At 37.1% G+C, this 23,118-nt stretch overlaps 1 protein-coding gene across 2 annotated transcripts in view; it reads left to right on the top strand.

Annotated features, from left to right (window-relative positions):
• Positions 1-23,118, top strand: part of LOC132139731 (fucolectin-like) — a 36,313-nt gene that overhangs the window by 9,137 nt on the left and 4,058 nt on the right. The window contains exons 4-6 of one of the 2 annotated variants that reach the window (XM_059548352.1): positions 5,527-5,672; positions 6,099-6,164; positions 10,529-11,185. The exons of the other annotated variant lie outside the window; for it this stretch is intronic. Coding sequence (XP_059404335.1) covers positions 5,527-5,672; positions 6,099-6,164; positions 10,529-10,569 — 253 coding nt within the window. The 3' untranslated portion in view covers positions 10,570-11,185. Of the gene's footprint in view, positions 1-5,526; positions 5,673-6,098; positions 6,165-10,528; positions 11,186-23,118 lie in introns of those variants that run through there. 2 annotated transcript variants of the gene reach the window in all.

Raw genomic sequence — 23,118 nt, 5'->3', positions numbered from 1 at the left:
GTTAGGTAGGTTATTCGAGAGTTAAGGCGCCAAATAAGTAAAGGATCTACCGCCCGCAGTCAATTTTGATATTCTAGGTATTATCAAATTGCCTGAGTATTGAGAATGCAGCGGACATGGAAAATTATAATGAAACAGGAGCTCATTCAAATACTGAGGTGCTTAAACCATTCAGGGCTTTATGAGTAATAAGCTAGATTTTAAAATCTATACGATGTTTAATAGGGAGCCAGTGCAATGTGGACAGAACAGGGCTAATATGGTCATACTTCCTGGTTCTAGTAAGAATTCTAGCTGCAGCATTGTGGACTACCTGGAGTTTGTTTAAAAAACAAAAACAAAGAAAAAAAATTATGCATTTAGCAGATGCTTTTATCCTAAGCAACTTACAATGCATTCAGGCTATCAATTTTTACCTATCATTTCATGGGGTACAAAGGACAGGAAGCAATTGCAAGTAAACAGGGCGGGGCAGGCTGATTAATCGAAGAATGAAACAGGCTTTATCTTTGATACATGAAAGGCGGGGTGAATTCTCCTGTATGCTGGAGGAAGTTTAAGGCAGACTGCCACAGTACTAATGATCTTGGTGACAATAAACGGGCCAATAAATTTGGGGTCAAATTTATTAGAGACGGAATGGAGAGGAATGTTCTTAGTAGAAAGCCACACTTTCTGACCCACGACGTATACGGGAGTCTTAGACCGCTGGTGGTCGGCTTTAGCCTTGGTGCGCGTCCCCACTTGGAGTATAGTCTCACGGGCTCTAGTCCAAGTGCAATAACAGGGTACCACGACTTTGGTTTTAGACTGGGAAAAATTGGTGGCTGGTATCGTAAACTACACTCGAACGGAGATAGGCCCGTAGCTGATACAGGTAACGTATTGTGGGCGTCCTCCGCCATAGACAATTGTTGGCTCCAGGAGCAAATCTTGGTTGGCTCTCTCGGTTTGACCATTGCTCTGGGGATGAAACCCTGAGGACAGATTTACAGTCGCTCCAAACAATCTACAAAATTCTCGTCAAAATTTGGATACAAACTGGGGTCCCCTGTCGGAAACCATGTCTGTCGGGAGTCCATGTAAGCGAAAGACGTGATCTACGATGGTCGACGCTGTCTCCTTGGCTGAGGGTAATTTGGGCAAGGGAATAAAATGGGCCGCTTTGGAGAACCAGTCCACCAAATAACTGATTTGGTGGGCACCCGGGCGGAGGCTTTACCCCTTCTAAGGCAGTCTTGACCTTTGATTCGACCTCCCATGTGAATGTGGAGACCACTAATGTCTCGGGTAGTATCAATTTTAGAAGTAAAGTAGTTCATAAAGTCATTACTGCTGTGATGTTGGGAAATGTCAACACTCGTTGAGGCTTTATTTTTCGCTAATTTAGCCACTGTATTGAATTAATACCTGGGTTTATGTTTGTTTTCTTCTAAAAGAGATGAAAAGTAATCTGATCTAACAGTTTCTAATGCTTTTCTGTAGGATAGGTTACTTTCCTGCCAAGCAATTCAAAATACCTCTAGTTTTGTTTTCCTCCAGCTGCACTCCATTTTCGGGGCTGCTCTCTTTAGGGTTTTTCTTTACCTTCCTTAAGCTTAAAGGAGCAACTGTATTTAAAATGCTAGAAAAGAGAGAGACCATAGTTTCTGTTATATCATCAAGTTGTTCTGAGGTTTTGACAGCTATCGAATTCGGATACATCAGGAAGATTACTTACAAAGCAGTCTTTTGTGACAATGAGTAGGTCCTGAGACGTGTTGTCTAACCCCAATAGAGTTCAGAATGTCTATAAATGCTAATCCCAATGCATCTTTTTCATTTTTGACATGGACGTTAAAATCACAAACTATTAAAACTTTATCTGCAGCCAGCAGTAACTCGGATGTAAAATCAGCAAACTCTTTAATAAAGTGTGTATAGTGCCCTGGTGGCCTGTATACAGTAGCCAGTACAAACATCACAGGGGATTTATCATTAACATTTGTTTCTCTGGATAATGTTATATGAATCACCATTACTTCAAACGAGTTATACTTAAAGCCTGCCCTTTGAGAAAACCTGAAATCATTGTTATAAATTGAAGCAACACCTCCCCCTTTACCTTTTGGACGTGGCTCATGATCATAACAGTAATCTTGGGGAGTGGACTCATTTAAAATAATGTAATCATCAGGTTTTAGCCAGGTTTCTGTCAAACAAAGCACATCTAGATAATGATCAGTAATCATATTATTTACATTACATTTACATTTATTTATTTAACAGATGCTTTTATCCAAAGCGATTTAGAAATGAGATATTTACAAAAAGTGCTATGAAAGGGACCTGATACTTAATAAGCCAAGCTTTATCATTTGTTTATCCATATTGCATCTGTTTTTTATTTGTTGAACCTCAATTACATTGTTACTCTTAAATTGGTTTGGACGTATGTATTTTCTAGTTTGGGGAACAGACATAATCTCTATACTGTGAGATATCTAGGTGAAAGAGTCTCTATGTGCTGAGAATTAACTGTTTTCTGTGACGAGAGGCAGCTAGCAGACGGTCGGTTTAGGCAGTCTGTCTGCTTCCTGACCTGGGCCCCAGTTAGTCAAGTACAAACTCTAAGACTATGTGCCATATTTCTAGAGAGAAGAGCGGCACCACCCCAGGAGGGATGAAGACCATCTCTTTTCAACAGGTCAGGTCTGCCCCCCAAAAAAACATCCAATTGTCTATGAAACCTATGTTATTCTGCGAGCACCACTTAGCAGTAGTATCCCTTTGCTGTCACTAGTCATAAGTACCAGCGAAGTTAGGCATCAACCTGTACATACATATACACAACATACATACAATATGACAAGGGGGTAGACAGGACAGAAAGACAGGGGATTGAGGAAGAAATACAGCATAACATGAGGAGAGGCGAAGATAAATAAACAACCCCCAGACTATGCTCCTGTGGGGAGTACAGTGTGGGAACAGGAGAAACACCTCAGAAACATAAGCACAGAATCAGTACACTTTACAAAAAACACACGACTTGCTACAGGGGAGGGGAGTGGGGGGTGGAGGTAACCCAGCACAGGCAAGCAGCCATCCGGTCCTGCAGCAATTCTCGGCACTGGTCACAGAGCCGCTTGTCAGACTGACGGAACAAAGTGGCGTAAACGAGTGATGGGAAGGTGAATGCATATCTGTATATGTGTGTGTATGTATGTAAGAGTTCGTGTATTTGTAGGTCTGGAGAGTTGCCACGTCTGGCATCAAATCTAGGTGCCTCAGTCCACAGATTGTCATAGCGACACACAGCAAGTTGCCATGGAGACACCGTTGATCAGGTCCCAGAGATAGTCAGCAATCAGCAGGTATCTGTGGAAAAAGCCTTTGGACAGGCTTTGTGAGGCTTTGGACAGCTGTCACCATTTTCTGAATTCAGCAAAAGACCTGTTATCATGGTTCCGAATAGGTAGATATCTTCAATGTCCTCCACATAAAGAGCCGGCAGACACACAACCCGCCACCTCTCCCCATGCGTCCATCGTGTAGCCAGCTGCGAACGTTCTGGCAGGGCAGTCAGGTACCCCCAAACCCAAGCTTCTCGTCGATAAGATGGTGTCAATTGCGTCGAGAAACCAATTGATCAAATCCATGATTTTTTAGTTTGGAGAGCAGTGCAGAGAGAGTCTCTCAAAGTATAAGACAGTAGACAAGAGGAGCAGAGCAGGGAAGGTTAGGGAGAGGAGAGAGAGAGAAAATGTGACCGCCTTCGTTTAGAGCCAAAAGAAGAACTTTGACATCCAGCCATTGAGTCATGACAATCTGCTATGCATCTCATCACCACGGTACGCAGGGAGAGGACCAGAGCATATTATAGTGTCTCGCATTGGGCTTGCAGGGTCACACACCTCTTTAATGTTATTTTTAGTGATCTCCGACTGGCGAAGTCGAACATCTTTAGCGCCGGCATGAATAACAATCTTACTGTATTTACGTTTAGCATTAGCCAGCACTTTAACATTTACCAAGATGTCTGGCGCTCTGGCTCCCAGCAAACATTTGGTTGCTGTTGTCTCTATATTCATGTTCCGTACAATAGAATCACCAATAACTAAAGCACTTTCATCAGGTTTCTCAGTGGGTGCATCACTGAGTGGGGAGAACCTGATTAATGTTTTGATTGGAACAGAAGAGTGGTGTTTTGTCCCACAACTATGGAGCCTCACTGTCACCCATTTGCCCTGCTGCAGAGGCGCTGTTACCGGAACCGAACAATGTACAGGACTCCCTGAGCTAGACGCATCCAAAGCCATATCTAGATTCTTATATTCTTACTGTCCTCAATTAAAGTTTGGATGTGTGTCTCTTATTCTGAAATCTTCTCTGTCAGCCTAACTATTTTCCTGCATTTATCATATGTGAATCCCTCATCATCGACAGAGATAGATAAACTGGAGTAGCGAGAGAGGGGAGAGGAGAAAGAAAACAGCGATAGGCACGAATGGAAACGCTAATGACAAGCTAACTGACCCAAAGAATACAGGGAGACCATTTTCATTTCTATAGTCTAATTTATTCAAAAGTTATTACCATTTTTTTATATTTCATTATAACTTTTGACCACAATGTGGTGCTGCCACCAAAGATTTTGAGTACCTTCAGGGCATGGAGCCGAATATTTTTGTAATTACTTTCTTAACGATATGATAATGCTTTCAAAGAATACAGCATTTTAAAACATAATTCAAAGTGGCCGATGCCTAAAATGGCTGCCACAGGAAAATTTAAATAAAAAAGTATATCATTCGACTCGACATGACTCACTGAATCTAAAGAGACCAGTTGTGTGAATTTTGGCCAAACCATTAAGAAGTTATAAACAAAATGCTTATGCATTTTTCATATCTCCTGACCACTAGGTGGTGCTGCGTCGAAACACTGCAGATAGTTCAGGTCATGGTTATTATAACACACACCAAGTCTGGTCTCTATATGCCTAACCGATGCCGAGAGTGCTTTTCATCAAATTTGTTCACGTGTCATTCGAGAACGGTTGGACGAATCAACTTGAATTCCTTAACTTTTTGCCAGCATTTGCCGGACTAACCATCTAGGACGATTTCTAAAAAGTAGGTTTTTCGAAAAATTGAAAATTTGGGGGTTGATTCGACTTGGCATGAGCCAAGGATTCAGAGGGAAAAGGAATTTTTATTTTCTGGCTTACAGTTAAAAAGTTATTAACATAAAAATATTGAAAATTTGGACAAGTGGTGGCACTGCCATAGTCTTGCTGCGGAAGAAGAAGAAGAACAATGCCAACGATTACAACCTTCGGTGCTTGGCCCCTAATAATAAAAATCGTGTAAAACGTATATTACATATGTTGGAGGAAGTATCCAATTATGAAATTCACATTGTGTTGTAAAAGGAAAAGTTAATCATATTAAATACATTCAGTGATGAGAGAAGAAAATACAAGTGAAGAGTCATACTAATAATGAGCAACAAAAGGAACTCACTCTTTAATTTTTTCTCCAGATGTGCTACAGTTTCCTCTATTCCAGGAGGAGCAACCAATAGCTTCTCGTGTCCTGGGATGAAGGGACGCTATGTGACTGTGAATATTCCTGGGACCTTAAAGACTGTTACTTTCTGTGAAGTGGGAGTCTATGTGAATTATCCAGGTAATTCAGAGCTGCATAACAACCTGGTCTAAACCCTTTCCAGGTGAATTAGACTGGACCGGCCTGAAACAAAAGCTTTTGTAATGCTATTTGAACAGAAGGCTAGGGAGAGATTAACGCACTAGACCAGAGGAGGCCCAGATGAAATATCGGTCCTCCTGGAACATGATTTTAACTGTGCGGGACAGAGGCTTCGCTGTGATTTTGAGTGTCACATGACTATTCAATAGGTTACGTTTTTCACCACTGAAAATGAAAAGAATGTAATTTTGATCCAGATATGTAGATCTTCAATTTCTAACCAATTGTCATTATTCTCCTATTGGCTTACTATGTTAACAGACTTTAGTTAACTACCACAGTGCATTCTAGCTAACGAATAACTAGTTAGTTCAGTAATGATGTCTATGTCCTGCTCATACACAGATGCAGCCTTGCCTTTACCCACTCTTCCCCAGGAGGTTCCCACAGATCTTCTCCCAGATGAAGAAGGTAATCAGTATGTCACTGAGATTTTGCCTGTGAAAACCAGACTAAAGCATTATGAGATAAAGAACATCGCAGTTTGATTTCAAGCATTTATTTCACTATGATTTCAATCTCTGACACAACCTTGCACTGTTTTGTGTGTCATGTTCTTTTCTCTCATGGGCAGAAAAGAGATTCTCATAGTTCTCTGAATAGTGAACAGGGGTAAAAGATGTGTGATGTTAACATTCTGGAGTCGATTAACACATATACGCGTTATGAGTCATTTTCTCCTGATAACCCCGAAAAGAAGTTAAATTACACTTTCAGTTTTAATCGTACAGATAAGAGCAATACATCAATCGAATTTGTAAAGGGTCTACTTTTTTGTATAAAGATATAATAACAACCAAACTTTGTCCATTTATAAAATAAAGATAACAAACAAGGTGTGCTGTCTGCAGCCTTTGTCTGTGCTGATCTTCATTTAGACACGCATCATTAAAATCTATAGAAAGCTTGACATGTCTACTTTTAAACTAAACAAGTGCTGCCAAAAACAAATATTCTGTGATCAAGTAATCCATATGAAAACAAAGGGGTGTCCCATTCATTATCTTCTAATGCGACCATGCCCATGCGCTGAACGCTCTATTCAGATTATAATGTTTCACTGAAGCGCGCAGCTTGAATACGCCCATACAACAGAAGATAACGCAGTGAGACTGTTCAAGTCTTTTTATTCTACTGTTTGCTTTGCGATGAGAGGAATAAAACATAATTCATCCCAAAAAGATGTGATGTGGTTGAGGATTTGAGAAATGGATTTCCTCAGAAAAAAAAGAATGAAGCCCTTTATTCAGCAGAGATCATAAACATGAGTAAGTCTCTTATTATTTATTTATATACTTGTACTAGTTTTCACATAACGTGTAAACATTTTACTAGTTAGACTTTTTCCAAACTATAATTCCTGACTAAAAATTTATAATCAAGTGAAACATTATGAAGTTTCAATAACAATATACAATACTATACCATTCAAAAGCTTGATGTAAATAATATAAATGTAACAAATAAATGTAAATATATCTAATGTAAAAAAAAAAAATGCTGTTCTTTCAATTCATCCCAAAATATTCTCAGCTCTTTTCAACATTAATAATAATAATAATAATAATAACAATAAATAATAAAAAAGTGTCTTAGAAAATTTAGATCAATATATTGTTTTCTGTGAGTGAGTAAACAAGATGATTTTCACATAATTTAGAAAGAAAAATTCTAGGCTACAAGCTCCAGTTCTCAAAAGTCCTGGGAACCAATGTTCTCTATGTGTTTTATTGCCTTATTCAAGTGTTTTAACATTTTTAGTTTTTCACTAACCACGCATAACATTTTTAATAGGGTTCACAGGGACTGCTATTTAAAATGGAAAAACCTGCAGTGTTCTCAAAGATCAGCAAGTGGCATCGACATTCAGATGCAGAGAGAGTTTGTAACTGAGACAGTCTGAAACTGAGAGAAATAAAGCTCTCTTGCAGAGGGTCCCTGCTGCGACTGTGCACTTGGTGTTATAAAACATGCTCACACATATATAAAAACTGTTGAAAAATAAAAAATTAAAAGGCGATCGCTATAAGTTCCGACTCCATCAGCTGACAGGTGCGTCAGATCACATCACGAGCCGTCACGAGAAAGCGCAAAAATTCAAATATACTATCTTTCGCCTATCTTTCATTCACTTTTTCCGGTGGATCATCTCATTCTGTTTGTGACACTGTACGCTGCAGAACCATGCCGGTTTTTACAACTAAGACGCAGTTTCCGACCGTGAGTTACTCCATAACGAACACAAACAATTCTCTCGCTGAAGAAATGAAATGTAAACAAAGGAATTATGATCCATATTACAACGTTATTGCTTCGTTGGACTGAATGTGCTTCATTAGATGTCGTTCAGTGGACCCTTACCTTTCTAACTAAACCGGGATTTACAGCTGTGGATGTGTTTATGACTCGTTATTACGACGGATCTGGTATATACAGCGTTTTCATTGCTCATGTTTGTATGTGTACTGCTTACACAAATGTAGCAAATACAGTCTTTATAAGCTTTCCATTGAAAACAGCGATCTGTCGTCGATGCTTGAGGCTTAGATCTTTATAATGATACATAGTTTGTCAAGATCAAATTTTTCCCATTTCATTTAATCTATTCATAAACACTGACACGTGTGAGTAGAGGACGCGGGCATTCTGGTGCAGGTTAACAGGTTAATAAATCATCTGTCAGCTACAGCCGTGGTAGTTCTCTGACTAAATACTGATGTCTAGTGGTCAAAAGCAATAGTAATATAGTACACAATAGCAGACAAAGATTTCTGTTAGCTTAACTAGCTTAGCTTGTATGTTTGGTGCAGAATGGGTGCCGTAGGGGGACTAACTTCATACGCTTTCATAGAGCCCAAAATTGCTGGCGGTGCCCCTGCCCCCCTCAAAAACAATAAGTGCACGACACCCCTGGTGGGTAATATCTGTTCAGAGGCGCTACAGATACAGCCACCAAGTAGCCAAAGATAGATTGTATGGGTCAAAAGTATTTAATTTTTGCCAAAAATCATTAGGATGTTAAGCAAAGATCATGTTCCATGAAGATATTTTGTAAATATTCTACTGTAAATATATCAAAACTTCATTTTTGATTAGTAAAATGCCTTGCTAAGAACTTAATTTGGACAAATTTTAAGGTGAATTTCTCAATATTTTGATTTTTTGCACCCTAAGATTCCAGATATCCAAATAGTTGTATCTCAGACAAATATTGTCTGATCATAACAAACCATACATCAATGGAAAGATTATTTATTCAGCTTTCACATGATGTATACATTTCAATTTCCAAAAATCGACCCTTATGACTGGTTTTCAGAGGTGGAAAGAGTACAAAAATATTCTACTCAAGTAAAAGTACCATTACATTAATGAAATTTTACTTAAGTACAAGTAAAAGTACCAGTCTAAAAATCTACTCAAGTAAAAGTAAAAAGTAGCTCATTTAAAATTTACTCAGAGTAAAAATTACTTAGTTACATTTTAACAGTGGGAGGGAGTCAAAATGGGACAGGCCAAGGGTGTCAAACTCAGTTCCTGGAGGGCCACATTCCTGCACAGTTTAGATTTAACCCTAATTAAACACACCTGATCCAGCTAATCTAATCATTTAGGTTTATTTGAAAACTACATTATATGTGTGCTGGAGCAGGGTTAGGGCTACGACCCTCCAGGAACTGAGTTTGACACCCCTGGGATAGGTCTATTAATCTCAAACTAGTTGTTTTTAATTAAAGGAATCAGTTATTTAGAATAATAAAACATTTGGGCTGTTACCAGGCAAATCAGTATCAACAAACTCATCTTTTAATGCAGAGGAAATGCAGAAGTTTCATTGGAAGTGGCATTTAGATGTATTACACTGTTTAGTGCAGGACAAGAATGCATTTAACCTGCAGTTACAAATGCATGAATAATGTTTTGATATACAAGACATAAAATGTTGAATACTCATTTGAAATTATAAGAAATTAATTATTTAAAAAAATCAAAAGATACTTTAAATGTGAAATTAAAATGGCCAGTATGTGTCAGCAAGTCACTGTTAATAAGTGAGTCATTGCGACTGAACCGAATCATTTAAACGGTTGATTCATTCAGGAACGAAACACTGTCACGTTGCTCAGAGATGCAAAACTGTGCTTTGGTGGCTGTGTTTGAAATTATTTTCTGTTGTAGAAATAGAGCTAAAAAAGGCAATATGGTGTCTAAAACGCAAGTCTCTTAATTAACTTGTTTACTGATATATACTGTTTACTGTTATATATATGTATATATTCATTCAACTGACGTAGTTTCCAGGGAGCGATTTTTATTTTTTTTACTCAGTAATTAATGTGTTTTAAAATGTAGCGAAGTACAATACTTTAAACAAAATATACTTGAGTAAAAGTAAAATTACAGATTTAAAAAATTACTTTAAAAAGTATTAGTACACAAAAAAGCTACTCAATTACAGTAACGCGAGTAAATGTAATTCGTTACTTTCCACCTCTGCTGGTTTTGTGGTGCAGGGTCACATTTGTGTTTGACTATTGCAGGTGAACCTGTATTTAATGTCATCTAGGTATTTTTGTTGGTTTCTACTTTGTGTAGTTTTGTTCATGATATTTGAGGATCTTTACAAAAACTCTCACTGCATCTGTTTAATCTTAAGTGACATACATTTGCAACAAACTGCTGCAGATATTGCAGACTTGATTGATTTTATGTTTTTATTATTTGCATTTAGCATTTGCTTTTCTCTGTATGTTCACGCTCATGTGCACTTTTAGATCCTGTTTCCCAAGAAGACTCCTGTGAAGATGAAACTTAAGTTTGAGTCTTTATGAACATCCATCTCCTGTCACAGGTGAGAGAGGGAAACGTACAGAAATCTGAACTCAATCACATTGATAGCAGTTTTAAGATATCTGCTCATTTCAGCTTCAGTGTGCTCTGACAGAACGAGGGATTTCTGACGTGAAGAGAGAGGTGATGATGATGATGACGAGGGAAGCGAAACTCTCTTCCGATCAGCTTTGATATTTATTTACAAGCTGTAATTTTCTCCATTACTCAATGTTAATCACAATAAAGTTGTATGTGAAAATTGAAACTACTGATTCCTGATTGCTGTTTTCAAGCCATTTGTATTGTATAAAATGCATGTACCTGACAATGTGGGGGTAAAGTGAAATGTATAAACTTTTATTAATATTTTATGCAATAATTAATTTATTTTGTTACATTTTAGTTACCAATTCAGAGTATGGGTTACCAAGTGCTGAAATGTTTAGCTATCCATTCACATATGATGATAATATTTCTAAACACTAGATGTCAGCAGCAGCATGTTTACTGATGCTATGACAAACAAGCAAGTTTAATAAGTTTTAATATTGATGATAAAATATCACATGGTACACTGTAAAATTTATGATCAGTCAACATTTTTTATCCATTACTTTAACTCATAATTTACTAGTTTCACTAAATTTGAAGTAATATTAAATTCAACAAGACAACATTGGAAAATAAATACACAAGAGTTTTAACAATTAAAATTATCTGCGTGCATTCTTGTTTGGGTGGTTGAACAGTTTGCAGCTTTGTCTGGGTCGTTGTCAGTCTTACAATCCCAGATCTTAAATTCCTAGTAAGAGTCAAACAAACAAATTAAACAGCATAAGTGTCCAAACGAGTTACTATTGTACAGCATTGTATATTGTACCTTAAGGCAAGACACTACAGGCAAAAACTGGTTTTTCATGAAGTTTTGTTTTCATACTAATGGAAAGAAAACATCTAAAATACACACAATGTAAAATATCATAATTATTTTAATGGTAAAAATAACTCAAAATGCTATGGTAAAAACCAATCAGTTGGTTATGGTAAGCTCCCTTACTATATACGATTAAAAACTGTAATGGACGTTTAATGTCATTTTACGGTTTTACTTTTGGAAGTAAAAAAAAACATAATTTACAGTAAAAAAAAAAAAGCGAATTGACATTCACAGAATTCCCTGTTACGTTTCACATTTAATGATTTTTCATTAAAATAATTGATAAGAAAAATTAAGCAGACACAGTAATGTTCATCAGGGTTGTATATTGCCAATAGTGATTGACCAATATTGTTTTTTTTGATAGCTGATGTCGATTTGTATATCTTGGATTTTTATTTTATTGTATTTTAAATAATATTAAGGGAAATTTGAAATCATTTAAAAATGGATTAAATAATACATTTGTAAAATACAAATACTTAAGATGGCAAAATATTTTTTACAAATAAATTAATATATAATGGAAATATAATTAAAAAGTAAGTAAACTGTAACCAACAGGGCACTCAGTATTCTGGGAGGTTTGTGTGCATTGGGAATCATATTTGTTCACTTAAAGCAAATGTAACATTCATTTTAGAAACAGCACAGAGTGAATATGACAGTGGACAATTGCATAAACCGCAGCATAATTTGAAATCACGAATTTAATGTTTAAAGCATTCAATTCACATGGAACGACCATCACACACTGAACACACAATCATGCTGGTCACATGCACACTTTACAAGATCTCACAGCTGGATTCGACTAAGTTTGCAGGTTTGTGATATTCAATTTTTATTAGTCTGTTATACATGTAAAAGCATTGAAAATTAAGTAGAAACAGTCATGAAGGCATCAAGAATCCATAGTTGTAATAATTATTATTTCATGCTTTTACAGTGAACATACTCCATGTAGTTTTGTTTAAGTGATGTAAATTCATACTTGCTGAATGCTGCTGGCAAACGAGAAAGTATTATAACTGTTGCCTTTTTATTTCTAATAATAAAAAAGCAATCGTTATAATACTTTTTGTATACATTTTAATTCCTTTGTTTAACAGTTCTATTAGATTAGCGCCTCTTAGCGCTGTCAAAATTAAATCCTGCTTCGAACGCATCGGCCAAACAGAAAAAAACTTATTTATATATATCGGTCGACAACTAGTTGCATATAATGTTGTTAAGTGCAAGTTTATTGCATTATTTTAGTTTCATGTGTTTTTATAATGGTGTTTGTGTGAATGACATTGTGCACTTTATATGCTAATATTCTCTTTCTCAGCTTGTGAAAAAGCTGCTTGTGATGAGTTTTGGTTCATGTCACTTTCTTATCACCACCTGTTCTTGGTTATTATCAGTCTAGTACAAAGGTTCAGAACAGATTTCAGAACTTCAGGAGATTGGTATTTAAACATTATATCATTTAATGAAATGTTTTTGTATTTATGTAAATTAAAGTTAAATCTGTAAAGCCTAAAATGTTGCTATCATTTTTTTTTGGTAAAATTCTGGCAACCACAGCTGACATTTTTTACTGTACATTTTACAGATTATTATTATAAATTTATTTATTTTTTATTTTTACAGTGCATTTAACTTTTTTATTTTATTGCACTTTATTTGTGTCTGTAGATTTCCATTCATACATATCTCGAAAGTAGGGCTGTCAAAAAAAATGGAATTTCGAATATTCGTCTAATTTAAAATAAAAATCCACATTCGAATTTTAGGTGTGCATTAAGGAGGCTGCCTTATGAGCCCTGGGTATACTTCACATCCTGTTCCGTCTCGCGCACAGCCACATCCGCACAACTTTCAAAGGCAGACGAGCTCGACACGCAGTACCTCATCTTTCACCTCACGTACGCTCAGAATAGCCGAAGTATACTTGACCTTTATCAGTGGCGCACGAGATGCGTTGACGATCTAAGTGTCATTGCATTATAAGGTTTATGTTTATCCTATCCAGTTGAAATTGCAAACTGAAACCAAGCCATTCACACATAACGCATATTTCGCACATTTTCTAGAGGGACACCGTTGGACTCGCGTCTTGCACAAGAGAGCCGCATGTTTAGAAAGACATGTAAAATGAATTTAAGTTCAATATTTTAAAAACATATCTTGATACTTTATGGTGGGTTTTTGTGTCCCATCCCACTGCATCTCATGTTTTTAAATAAAAAAAATGTATTCTGTTTGACTGGCTTTCCGCCCTTTGTATTTAACTATGCATGTATACATGACGCTGTTTCGTTTATAATTGTTTATGCAATTTAATTAATTATAATTGGTTTATAAACATTATTTTAAATATTATCTATTTTTTCCCACAGTCATGTTCTCTTATGTTTGAATAAACGTGCATTAGTAATATTTTGCTCAATATGCCCTCTTGTGGCCTCCAGAGAGAAACCAAACGCTTTTCTTCACCCTAACTGAAATTATGGATTTTAAATTTGAATATAATTCGAATTTTGATTATAGTTAAGTACAAAATTCTAATTTAGTTTTTCAGCTATTTTGGCAGCCCTACTCGAAAGACTGTGACTTTGTTTCTCTACTTCAGAAGCACTTACATTCACTAAACTTTACAGCTTTATTTTCATCTGTTTTCTGAAGGGGTTTACAGAGGAGTTTGTTCATATGACAATTAAACAGATTTAATTCCTAAAAACATGGTGATTTTTTTCTTTCTTGTTGTATGTATAACCATAGTATGGTTATACTACCGTACTTTCCGCACTATAAAGCGCACTTAAAAGCCTTTAATTTTCTCAAAAAACGTCAGTGCGCCTTATAATCCGGAGCGCTTTATATATGGGTCAAGGCGCTCTGTCAAAATGTTGACATTCCCTTTAGCACAGCTCGATCTAGTGTAATACAAACCCAGTCAAACGTTTGACTGCAGTATCTTCTATGCGCCTTATATTCCGGTGCGCCCTATATATGAAAACAGTTCTAAAATAGGCCATTCGTTGAAGGTGCGCCTTATAATCCGGTGCGCCTTATAGTGTGGAAAATACGGTATGTTAAGTCGAAGTTGTTAAAAAATAGGCTGCTGGTTGTTTGTAACCTCTTCCGGTGTCCTCATTGTTTCTGACTATACTGCCTTGCTGTGACTGGTCTGACATCTGCTGTCTATGCTTGTCTGCACCCCACCTGAAGCTGAGTGAGTGAGATAGTTAATGTGGATTCTTTGGCTGGTCTGGTGCTGCTGTTTCTCTATTGTGAATCACGCATTGTACCTGCAAATCGGGATGTGTGTCAGGATTTCTGCAAGATTGGATTACGGTATGCTGTTCTCACTTGAATTACTGATTACCCTGGTCTACGCAATCAGATCCACCGAAACACAGGAATTTAAGCTGTGGGTCGCCACTATTAAAAGGTACTCATTCTCTGAACTTCTATCAATGGATCTTCAATTGCCTCCCAGTGAGTGTGCTCAAAATGCCGTGAGAGCATCTAGATTGTTGCGCTGGCCAAATATTCACATCGGGGCTCTCGCATGGGCTTATAAGCCTGTTTAGGCTTGTATTAATGTTTTAGGCTCTTACTCATGGAGATCTGGTCATCGAAAGTCCTGTGGCATTTGTATGTCCAACCTATTTTATCCATGCATGTCTTCAGACAATAAGAGTAGCAAGAATGTGATTTCTAAGATTAGACTTGCGCAATTAAATGTGCATTCTATAAATAAGAAAGCAGCATCGCTTTATGATATAATTCTGAATAGAAAACTGGACTTTCTTTGTCTTAGCGAGACATGGAAATCACCCAAATGACTGTTACAAGTCCTCGCCACCTGGATATACATACATTGACAAACCTAAACTTACCGGTAAAGGTGGTGGTCTTGCAATTTTATATAAATCAGAACTGTCTCTTCCTTTTTTGATCTGTTTTGCCACACTAGGATTTACACAAGCTCCAGTCTGGAACCAGAATACCTGAGAAGAGATGATGCTGACCCATCAGAAGACCTCAGATGATGCTAACCCTGAATCCACAACAGAACTAACAAATATTGCTACAAGTGTGACTGCATCATATAATAACTATTAATTATTAATAATGTTCATCGTTTGGCTGACTATGTCTTGTATTAATTTTTCTGAAAAATCCTGTCATTCGTGCACAAACTGAAAGTCACCACTTATAAGCTACTACTAAATATTGTAGAAACGTAATTTTCTGTAAAGTTGCTTTGTAACGAATTGTATTGTAAAAAGCGCTATACAAATAAACTTGAACTGATAGGGGACATAAACATACATGTTGACAAACCTGACTGTTCTCAAACAGCAAATTTCGAGCATATATTGGATTGCTTTAATCTTAATCAGCATGTTGATTTCCCCACTCACAAATCTATACATATATTGGACTTGATTTGCACAGTTGGTATAGATGTGGACCAACTTAGAAATGATGAGCTACATTTCAGTGATCACTATTTATTAACATGTGAATTTACCTCCTCTGCCTCTTTAAAAGTTGCTAAAGAGCATGTCATAACATTCAGGAATATCAAGAATATTGATCCTCAGTTGCTTTTTAGCTCCATTGCTGAGTTGCCTATGACTGATTCTTTGGACAGCTATATCTCGGCGCTATCATCTATTCTCCATACTGTAGCACCATTGAAACGAGTTGTCTCTTTTACTCTGTTCACTGATGAATTTCAGGCACTTAAGATCAAACAAAGAAAGATTGAGCGCTTGTATAGGCATACCTGCAAACTCAGAAGGATAAGAATAAGATTGATATATAAAATGGAGGAGAAACTGATAATCGTTGTTGCTGGGTTTCCTATCATTTATGATATGATGTTATTTTTTCATACAGAAAAAATTCAAAAGACCAGTTACAAAAGAGAGAGAGAGCCCCGGCCGCGCACTCACATTCACCATCTTGCTCTCTCTCCCTCGTGCATATTAATCAAAATAATTTTTTTCCCCGACCAAATGTGACCAAAATGGTTATAAAAATGCTGTCATTATAAAGGTGTAAAATGTCGTTGATGAAAATAATGACGAAAAGTACTCGTAAACTAAATTAACAGTAATGCAGTGGAGGAGATAACTTAGCCTTGCCAAAATCCTTCACAGTGACATTGAACTAACATTGTAAGCTAACAACACAATTTGCTGATCTTACTAGCTGACTAGGCGACACTTCCATTATAATGTTAATGTTAAACATGTTAACTAACAACAACGTTAGAGAAAACAATTATATTGTTGGCAGATAACAACACTTACCTTAAAACTAATGTCAGTGTCCAAAGCGTGAATTCATCCGCGGGAAAGCTGCCGCTATCTTGACTGTGATTGGCCAAATGACTCGCGTGCAGTAGGTTCTAGAAGTAGGCATGAATAGGCGCGAATTCATCCGCGGGAAAAGCTGCAGCCAGGGGCTTTTCAAAGAAGACGCTGCTGTTATCTTGACTGTGATTGGCCAAATGACTGGCATGCTGTATCACCAAAGATGTTTGTGAAGAAGACCACAGTAGGGAAGACCGAAGAAGACCCCCCTCCCCCGTCAAAAAAACTCTTCGGATCTACACGATTCACGTGGATGACATTTTCCCATTAAAAACGGCGATTTTCGCCGAAAAGCGACTAGTTTGCAGGGATGTATAGGAAAACCGGTCTTACTGTCCACAAATTAATGTTTGAGGAACAGCAAATGAAATATCATCTTGCCCTAAAATTCAACAGGGTGGAATATTACTTGCATAAAATAACTGAAAGTACAGGTAATCCAAGATTCAGCCCTTAAGTTAGCTGCTATCACACCAGTCCCAAAAAAGGCTGCTTTGATATGGAGAATCTGTCTAACTATAGTCCTATCGCCCATCTACCTTTTCTAGCTAAGGTCATTAAACGAGTTGTAGCTGGCCAATTACAGCGATATCTGTCTATCAACAATCATCTAGAACCATTTCAGTCCAGATTTAGATCAGGCCACAGTACTGAGATTGTTCTCGTCCGAGTTGTAGATGATCTTATCATTTCAGCTGATATGGGTGTCTGTAGTATTTTGTTATTGTTAGACATCACGGCTGCTTTTGACACTATATCACACGCTGTCCTTCTTGAAAGACTCTCTGTATATCTAGGAGTTTCTGGTACTGCTCTTAAATGGTTTACATCTTATCTTACAAATCGTTCCCAGTTTTTGTCCTTGGGGGGATATAAATCTTTACCAACTCTAGTCCAGCAAGGTGTCCCACAGGGGTCTATGCTTGGTCCCATCTTATTTAGCATCTATATGTTCCCTCTGAGTGACATTATTCGTAAGTTTGGTTTAGGTTTTCATTGTTATGCTGATGATACGCAGATCTATATCAGCATGCACCCTGATCCTAATCTTGCGGTTACAGCCCTTAGCACATCCTTCAATGCGATAAAAGCCTGGATGCATGATAATTTTCTTAGGCTTAACCAAGAAAAAAATTGAACTTTTTGTCGCTACATCAACATCTTTACTCAAACTTAATATTTCAGATTTGACTACTGTCAAGCACTTGGTAACTCCGTCTCTTCAAGTGCATCATCTTGGCATTATTTTCGACTCTGAATTTATGTTCGATGCACATATTAAAAAGGAATCAAAGATTGCATTTTTCCACCTTAGAAATATTGCTAGACTGCGACCATTTCCATCATTGCCAGATGCAGAAAGGCTTATACATGGCTTTATTACATTGAGGCTTGATTATTGCAATGCATTCTATCTTGATCTCCCAAATAAATCAATCAAAAATTACAATATTTACAAAAAAGGCTCCTGCCTATCTCTGCAGTTTAGTCACTTCTAATGTCCCAGCTCGCACCTTGCGCTTTTCCAGGTCATGTATTCTCCAGCAGCTTCGATATAGATTAAAGTCTATGGGCAGACGAGCATTTTCGGTTTCAGCACCACGTCTATGGAATGCTCTACCACCGGAAATTAGAGACTCTCCAACATTAGATTGTTTTAAGAATTCTTTAAAGACACTTCTTTTTAGAGCTGTTTATTGTAATTGAATGTGATTGTAATTTATTTTTTATTGAATTTTTTTATTGATGTTTTTCTTGTATACTGTAGTGCTTTGAGTCTAAGAAAAGCACGTTAGAAATAACATTTATCATTATTATTATTGTTGACGATATTTTCTGATATATGAAGTGATACAAACAGATATTTAAAATCCCCTCTGTAAGAACCTCTCACTCTAATGTCAGCAAAACAAAACAAGTATTTTGAACCTGATTTGATCCAGTGTTTAGATTTGTAAAAAAAAAGAAAATACAAATTAGTGCATAATCAGACAATGCCTAATGTAACCCTGGGGGTTCATATCTTAAGCAAGAAGCCTAGGTTCTGTCACAAATCTGTCAGGCTCATCACCCAGCCAATCACAGCACACCCCTTCTCCTGAGTTCTAATCACTGACACCTGTTGGTATTCCGCTCACCCATTAACCACCACATATAAGCACGCACCTGTTCGATCTTGTGACTACACAGTGGAATCCACTTCTGAAGTAGTTACCAGCATCGACTTACCACGTCTACTTCCCTCCTCTCCAGCAAATATCTCCACTCCTCCTACGAATATCCCCTCGGGTCTTCTTCCAAGTATTCCTCCAGCATCTCCACTGAAGTATGTGCCCCATCCCTCTATCTGTCAGCCTGTTGCGTCTCCTGTAAGAGGATTAACATCGTCACTCTTCTACTCCGTCTCAAGTAACTGTTTCCTTTACGGATCTGCTGACCTTTTAATCTCCCCTTCATTTGTATTGCTCCTGTATCAATAAACATACCTGAGTTCACAAACCTTCTGTCTCTGAGTCCACTTGTGACAGGTTCCTGGCAGTTGGAAATTTTGCAGGGGTTTTTCTACTTTTAATTGAAAACAATTGTAGATGAACTTTGTTCCTTCTTACAAATAAATCACTCAACATTTAGTATGAAACTGAATAATGTGAAACAATGTGGAATATTTTTATTAGTGAGATCTTTGGAAGATTTTTATTAATCAAGTATAATCAATGTGAATCTAGCCATCTATATATTCAGTTATTATTCCATTATAATCTGTGTGTAGGAAGAAAGAGGCTTACGTGGCAAGGATGTACAGACCCAAGATGAGAAACATCTGGAAACGTACAAATGGGCCTTTTTCTTTACCATAACAAGTCTACGGGGCCCATCTCTCTAGGGAGGAATCGAAATGTAAGCATAAGGAAAACTATATGAACTATTTGGAAATGCCCTGTATAAACAAGAAAACTGTATATATCGAGATGCCACCTAGCATTCGGGAGATCTTCTCGCTGAGAACCTCTCGGCTTTGTTTCTCTCTGGAAACAAAACCCAGAGACTAAGTTTGATTCTTCTGATCCATGGCAGACGACACTATACTTGGCACAGCCCTTGCGGCAGTACTGGCTGAGATGCTGAGACGCCAAGAGATACTAAAGATGACAAATGGTCAAAAGTGTTAGAAAAGGTAAAAGCACATGCAATATGAAATGGTAAAGAATAAGTTTTTTTAATGTGTTTATTTGAAAATCCAATTTTACCTATTGACAGAGTGAAACATGCCACGTGATTGCAATTGAATTGAACTGAATATTGTTAATACCTCTCAGATAACACTGGAAATGTAGTGTATAATTTAGCTAATGTTCTGCATTAACAAGTATCTAAACTTGATTAAGGATTCTGTTCTTTAAACATCTGAATGGGACACATAATTTTTGATCAGTAATGGGGCCACTTTGGAATCATTTAAATCATTTACAAGAGTGTTTATCATCTTACTCTTGTACATTGCCATACGAGTGTTGATGAGCTTGTCAGATTACAGTCAGACACACCACGTACCAGCATCAGCTAAGAGAAATGTGTGTGATAGAAGCTACATGTTCTTTTGAAAAAGAGAGTATGGCCTGATCACCCAAACTATTATTCAATTTATCATTTATAATAATAATCATCATCATCATCATACCTATTTTATTGATTCATTTATTGATTAGTCATTTATATTATATTGTTGTTCTTATTACCGTGTGGTTTCAAGAGCTGTTTGTCTTCATGAATAAGAGATGTTTATGGAAACTCGAGGTTATTGGGATGTTGTGAATCAGTTTGGTATAACAGTACTTGTTGAATTTGTGCTGAAACATACAGAATAAAAACTACTCAAACTCTGTTCCTTTTTATCATCACTTCATCTCCTGCTTCTGCTCTTCACTGGCTTTTTCCAAAGTCAACTTCTTTTCTGATAGAAGACTGTTAGTAGAGTTTTGGGTATTTGGTTAATAACAGGTTTTGGGTATTAGACAACTTTGCTGATGAGCTGAAGTTTAATTTAGGTGAAGTTTGAACATGAAAAATGTACATTATGACATGATGATGTCCTGGCAGCTTTCAAACCTCAAGACGCCAGTACAGATGCAGTCATAATGTGCTTCCTCATATGTTCGTGCTCTGCTGAATAAACACTTTCGGATCATTCACATTTACATTCACATTTACATTCATGGTTCTTCGAACATGCTTCCTAAGCAAATGACTTGATGAAAATTTGATGTGAATAAGAAAAACAAGTGACATTCTAAGAAGTGAACAGCAATAGATGCAGATGCACATGGAAAATAGTGGCAAAGATTTACTGCATTTCTAAATGAACTCCTAACGTTAATATTCACATTTCAAAGAGAGGTTTGCATCATCTAGAAACAGATCTTCTCCTCATGTCGGACCAGATGCAGGACGGTGTTTGTGTGCTTTCAGGTAGCTCTGACAGGCAGCCTCTATGCATAAAACAACAATATGCAAATGTGTGTTGATATTGAGAAGTATGCAAGAAGGAAAAGAAAAGAACAATTTAAAATTGGCTGGTGCAACACACAAGAAGGACATGCAATAGGCCTCTGCAGAGTAAAATGATCTGCCACTGAATTTGAATACAAAAGTGAATACAAATTTTAATGTAGTTCAGGAAGATTGTCCCTCAATTTTATTTCAGAAGAGCTGACAAACCAATCCAGGTTTGGAGCATGATTTCACCAAATACAACGTGTTCCTGGATCAACAAACAAAATTGCAATCAACCAATAAGAACTGAGATATACATTTTCTATAAATATCTGTTTTAGACTTAAAATCAGGGTTAGATGCTTCTACACCCTTGTTAATCAGCCATAATTTCCCTCTTGATTTTATTATGGGTAGGGTTAGGTTTATATTTTTGGACAATAATGTTGATCCAGGATCATGAAAAGATGTCAATTCAGGAACATGTCTTATGCTGTGTTTCCACCGAAATTACCCGGAACATTTGTACCAGGAACTTTTTTCCCCAGGAACTATTTCCCCTAGTGTTTCCACCGCTGGTGTAAAGTACCAGGAAGATTAGGCAAATAGACTGGTGACGTAGATCTGCGCGCATTTCTCAATACAAAGTACGCTGATTTCGGACGTGCATTCTCGGTAGTTCGGACTTTGTGCATTCGTCTTGGGAGTGTGATGTCCGCGACGATGCAAGTCCAGTAAATCTGCAAACAGCAGCGTACTTGATAACTTCAGTCAGCTGACCATGGCTACTATTTTCCTCTCTGTATATTTACAATAAAACGAAATGGGATATCAAATACCACTGCCTCCTTTCGTTTTCATTTAAACATAATAACAGCTGCAGAAATGTACTTAGTTCAGGGATATGTGATACAGCCATTACAATGAAACAAAATATTATATAGATTTGCCTTTTTTATTTTCATTTTAACATATAGATAAATTGAATACAGACCAAAGATTACCTGTTAGATTTACCCAAAACGAATTATATTTTGTTTTTAACCACTAAAGAGACATCAGAGCCAGCGGCACATGTCAGAAGGTCTAGCCGAGGTGAGGCTGCTTCTCGGCGGATACATGAAGACTGAGCTCCATGCGATCACTGTCTCTGAGATCAGCGAAACACATTTTTAAATAGGCGCTGTCTTCATAAATAAACCACAGATTTGAGTTTTAAACAACTACATTCTCACCTGAAATACTTTTAAAATTACGTTTCATGACAAAATAACAGTAATATTTTAAAAATGATCCGAATAAATTGTGGTTGAAGTCACAATGCTGCGTGAACTCAACCAATCAGGATGTTTAGCGACCAAGTCCCGCCCCCGAAAGTTCCGGAACTTTGAAAAAGTACCACCTCGCCAGAAGGGACTTTCTGAGGGGCATTTTTTTACCCTGAACTTTATTTAGTTCCTGCGGTGGAAACACACCAAGTGCCGTCCCAAAGTCCCTAGTCCTGGGTAAAGTTCCTGCAGTGGAAACGCGGCTTTACTTGGCAAAATCACGGCGACCATTGTTGTTAACACTCAATATTCAATGTAAGCATGTCAACATGAAATTCATTCTTTGACTTGCTTTACATAACAGTGTCCGCCAAAGAGATAATGTACCATTTTAATAGCACTGATATTTTGATATCATAAATCACTGAAGTTACAAATAATCATTATTTTCAGTG

This window comes from Carassius carassius, chromosome 1 (assembly GCF_963082965.1).
Source record: "Carassius carassius chromosome 1, fCarCar2.1, whole genome shotgun sequence".
Lineage (NCBI taxonomy): Eukaryota > Metazoa > Chordata > Actinopteri > Cypriniformes > Cyprinidae > Carassius > Carassius carassius.
The sequence above is the reverse complement of the archived record's forward strand: the minus strand, read 5'-3'. Positions and strand labels throughout refer to the sequence as shown.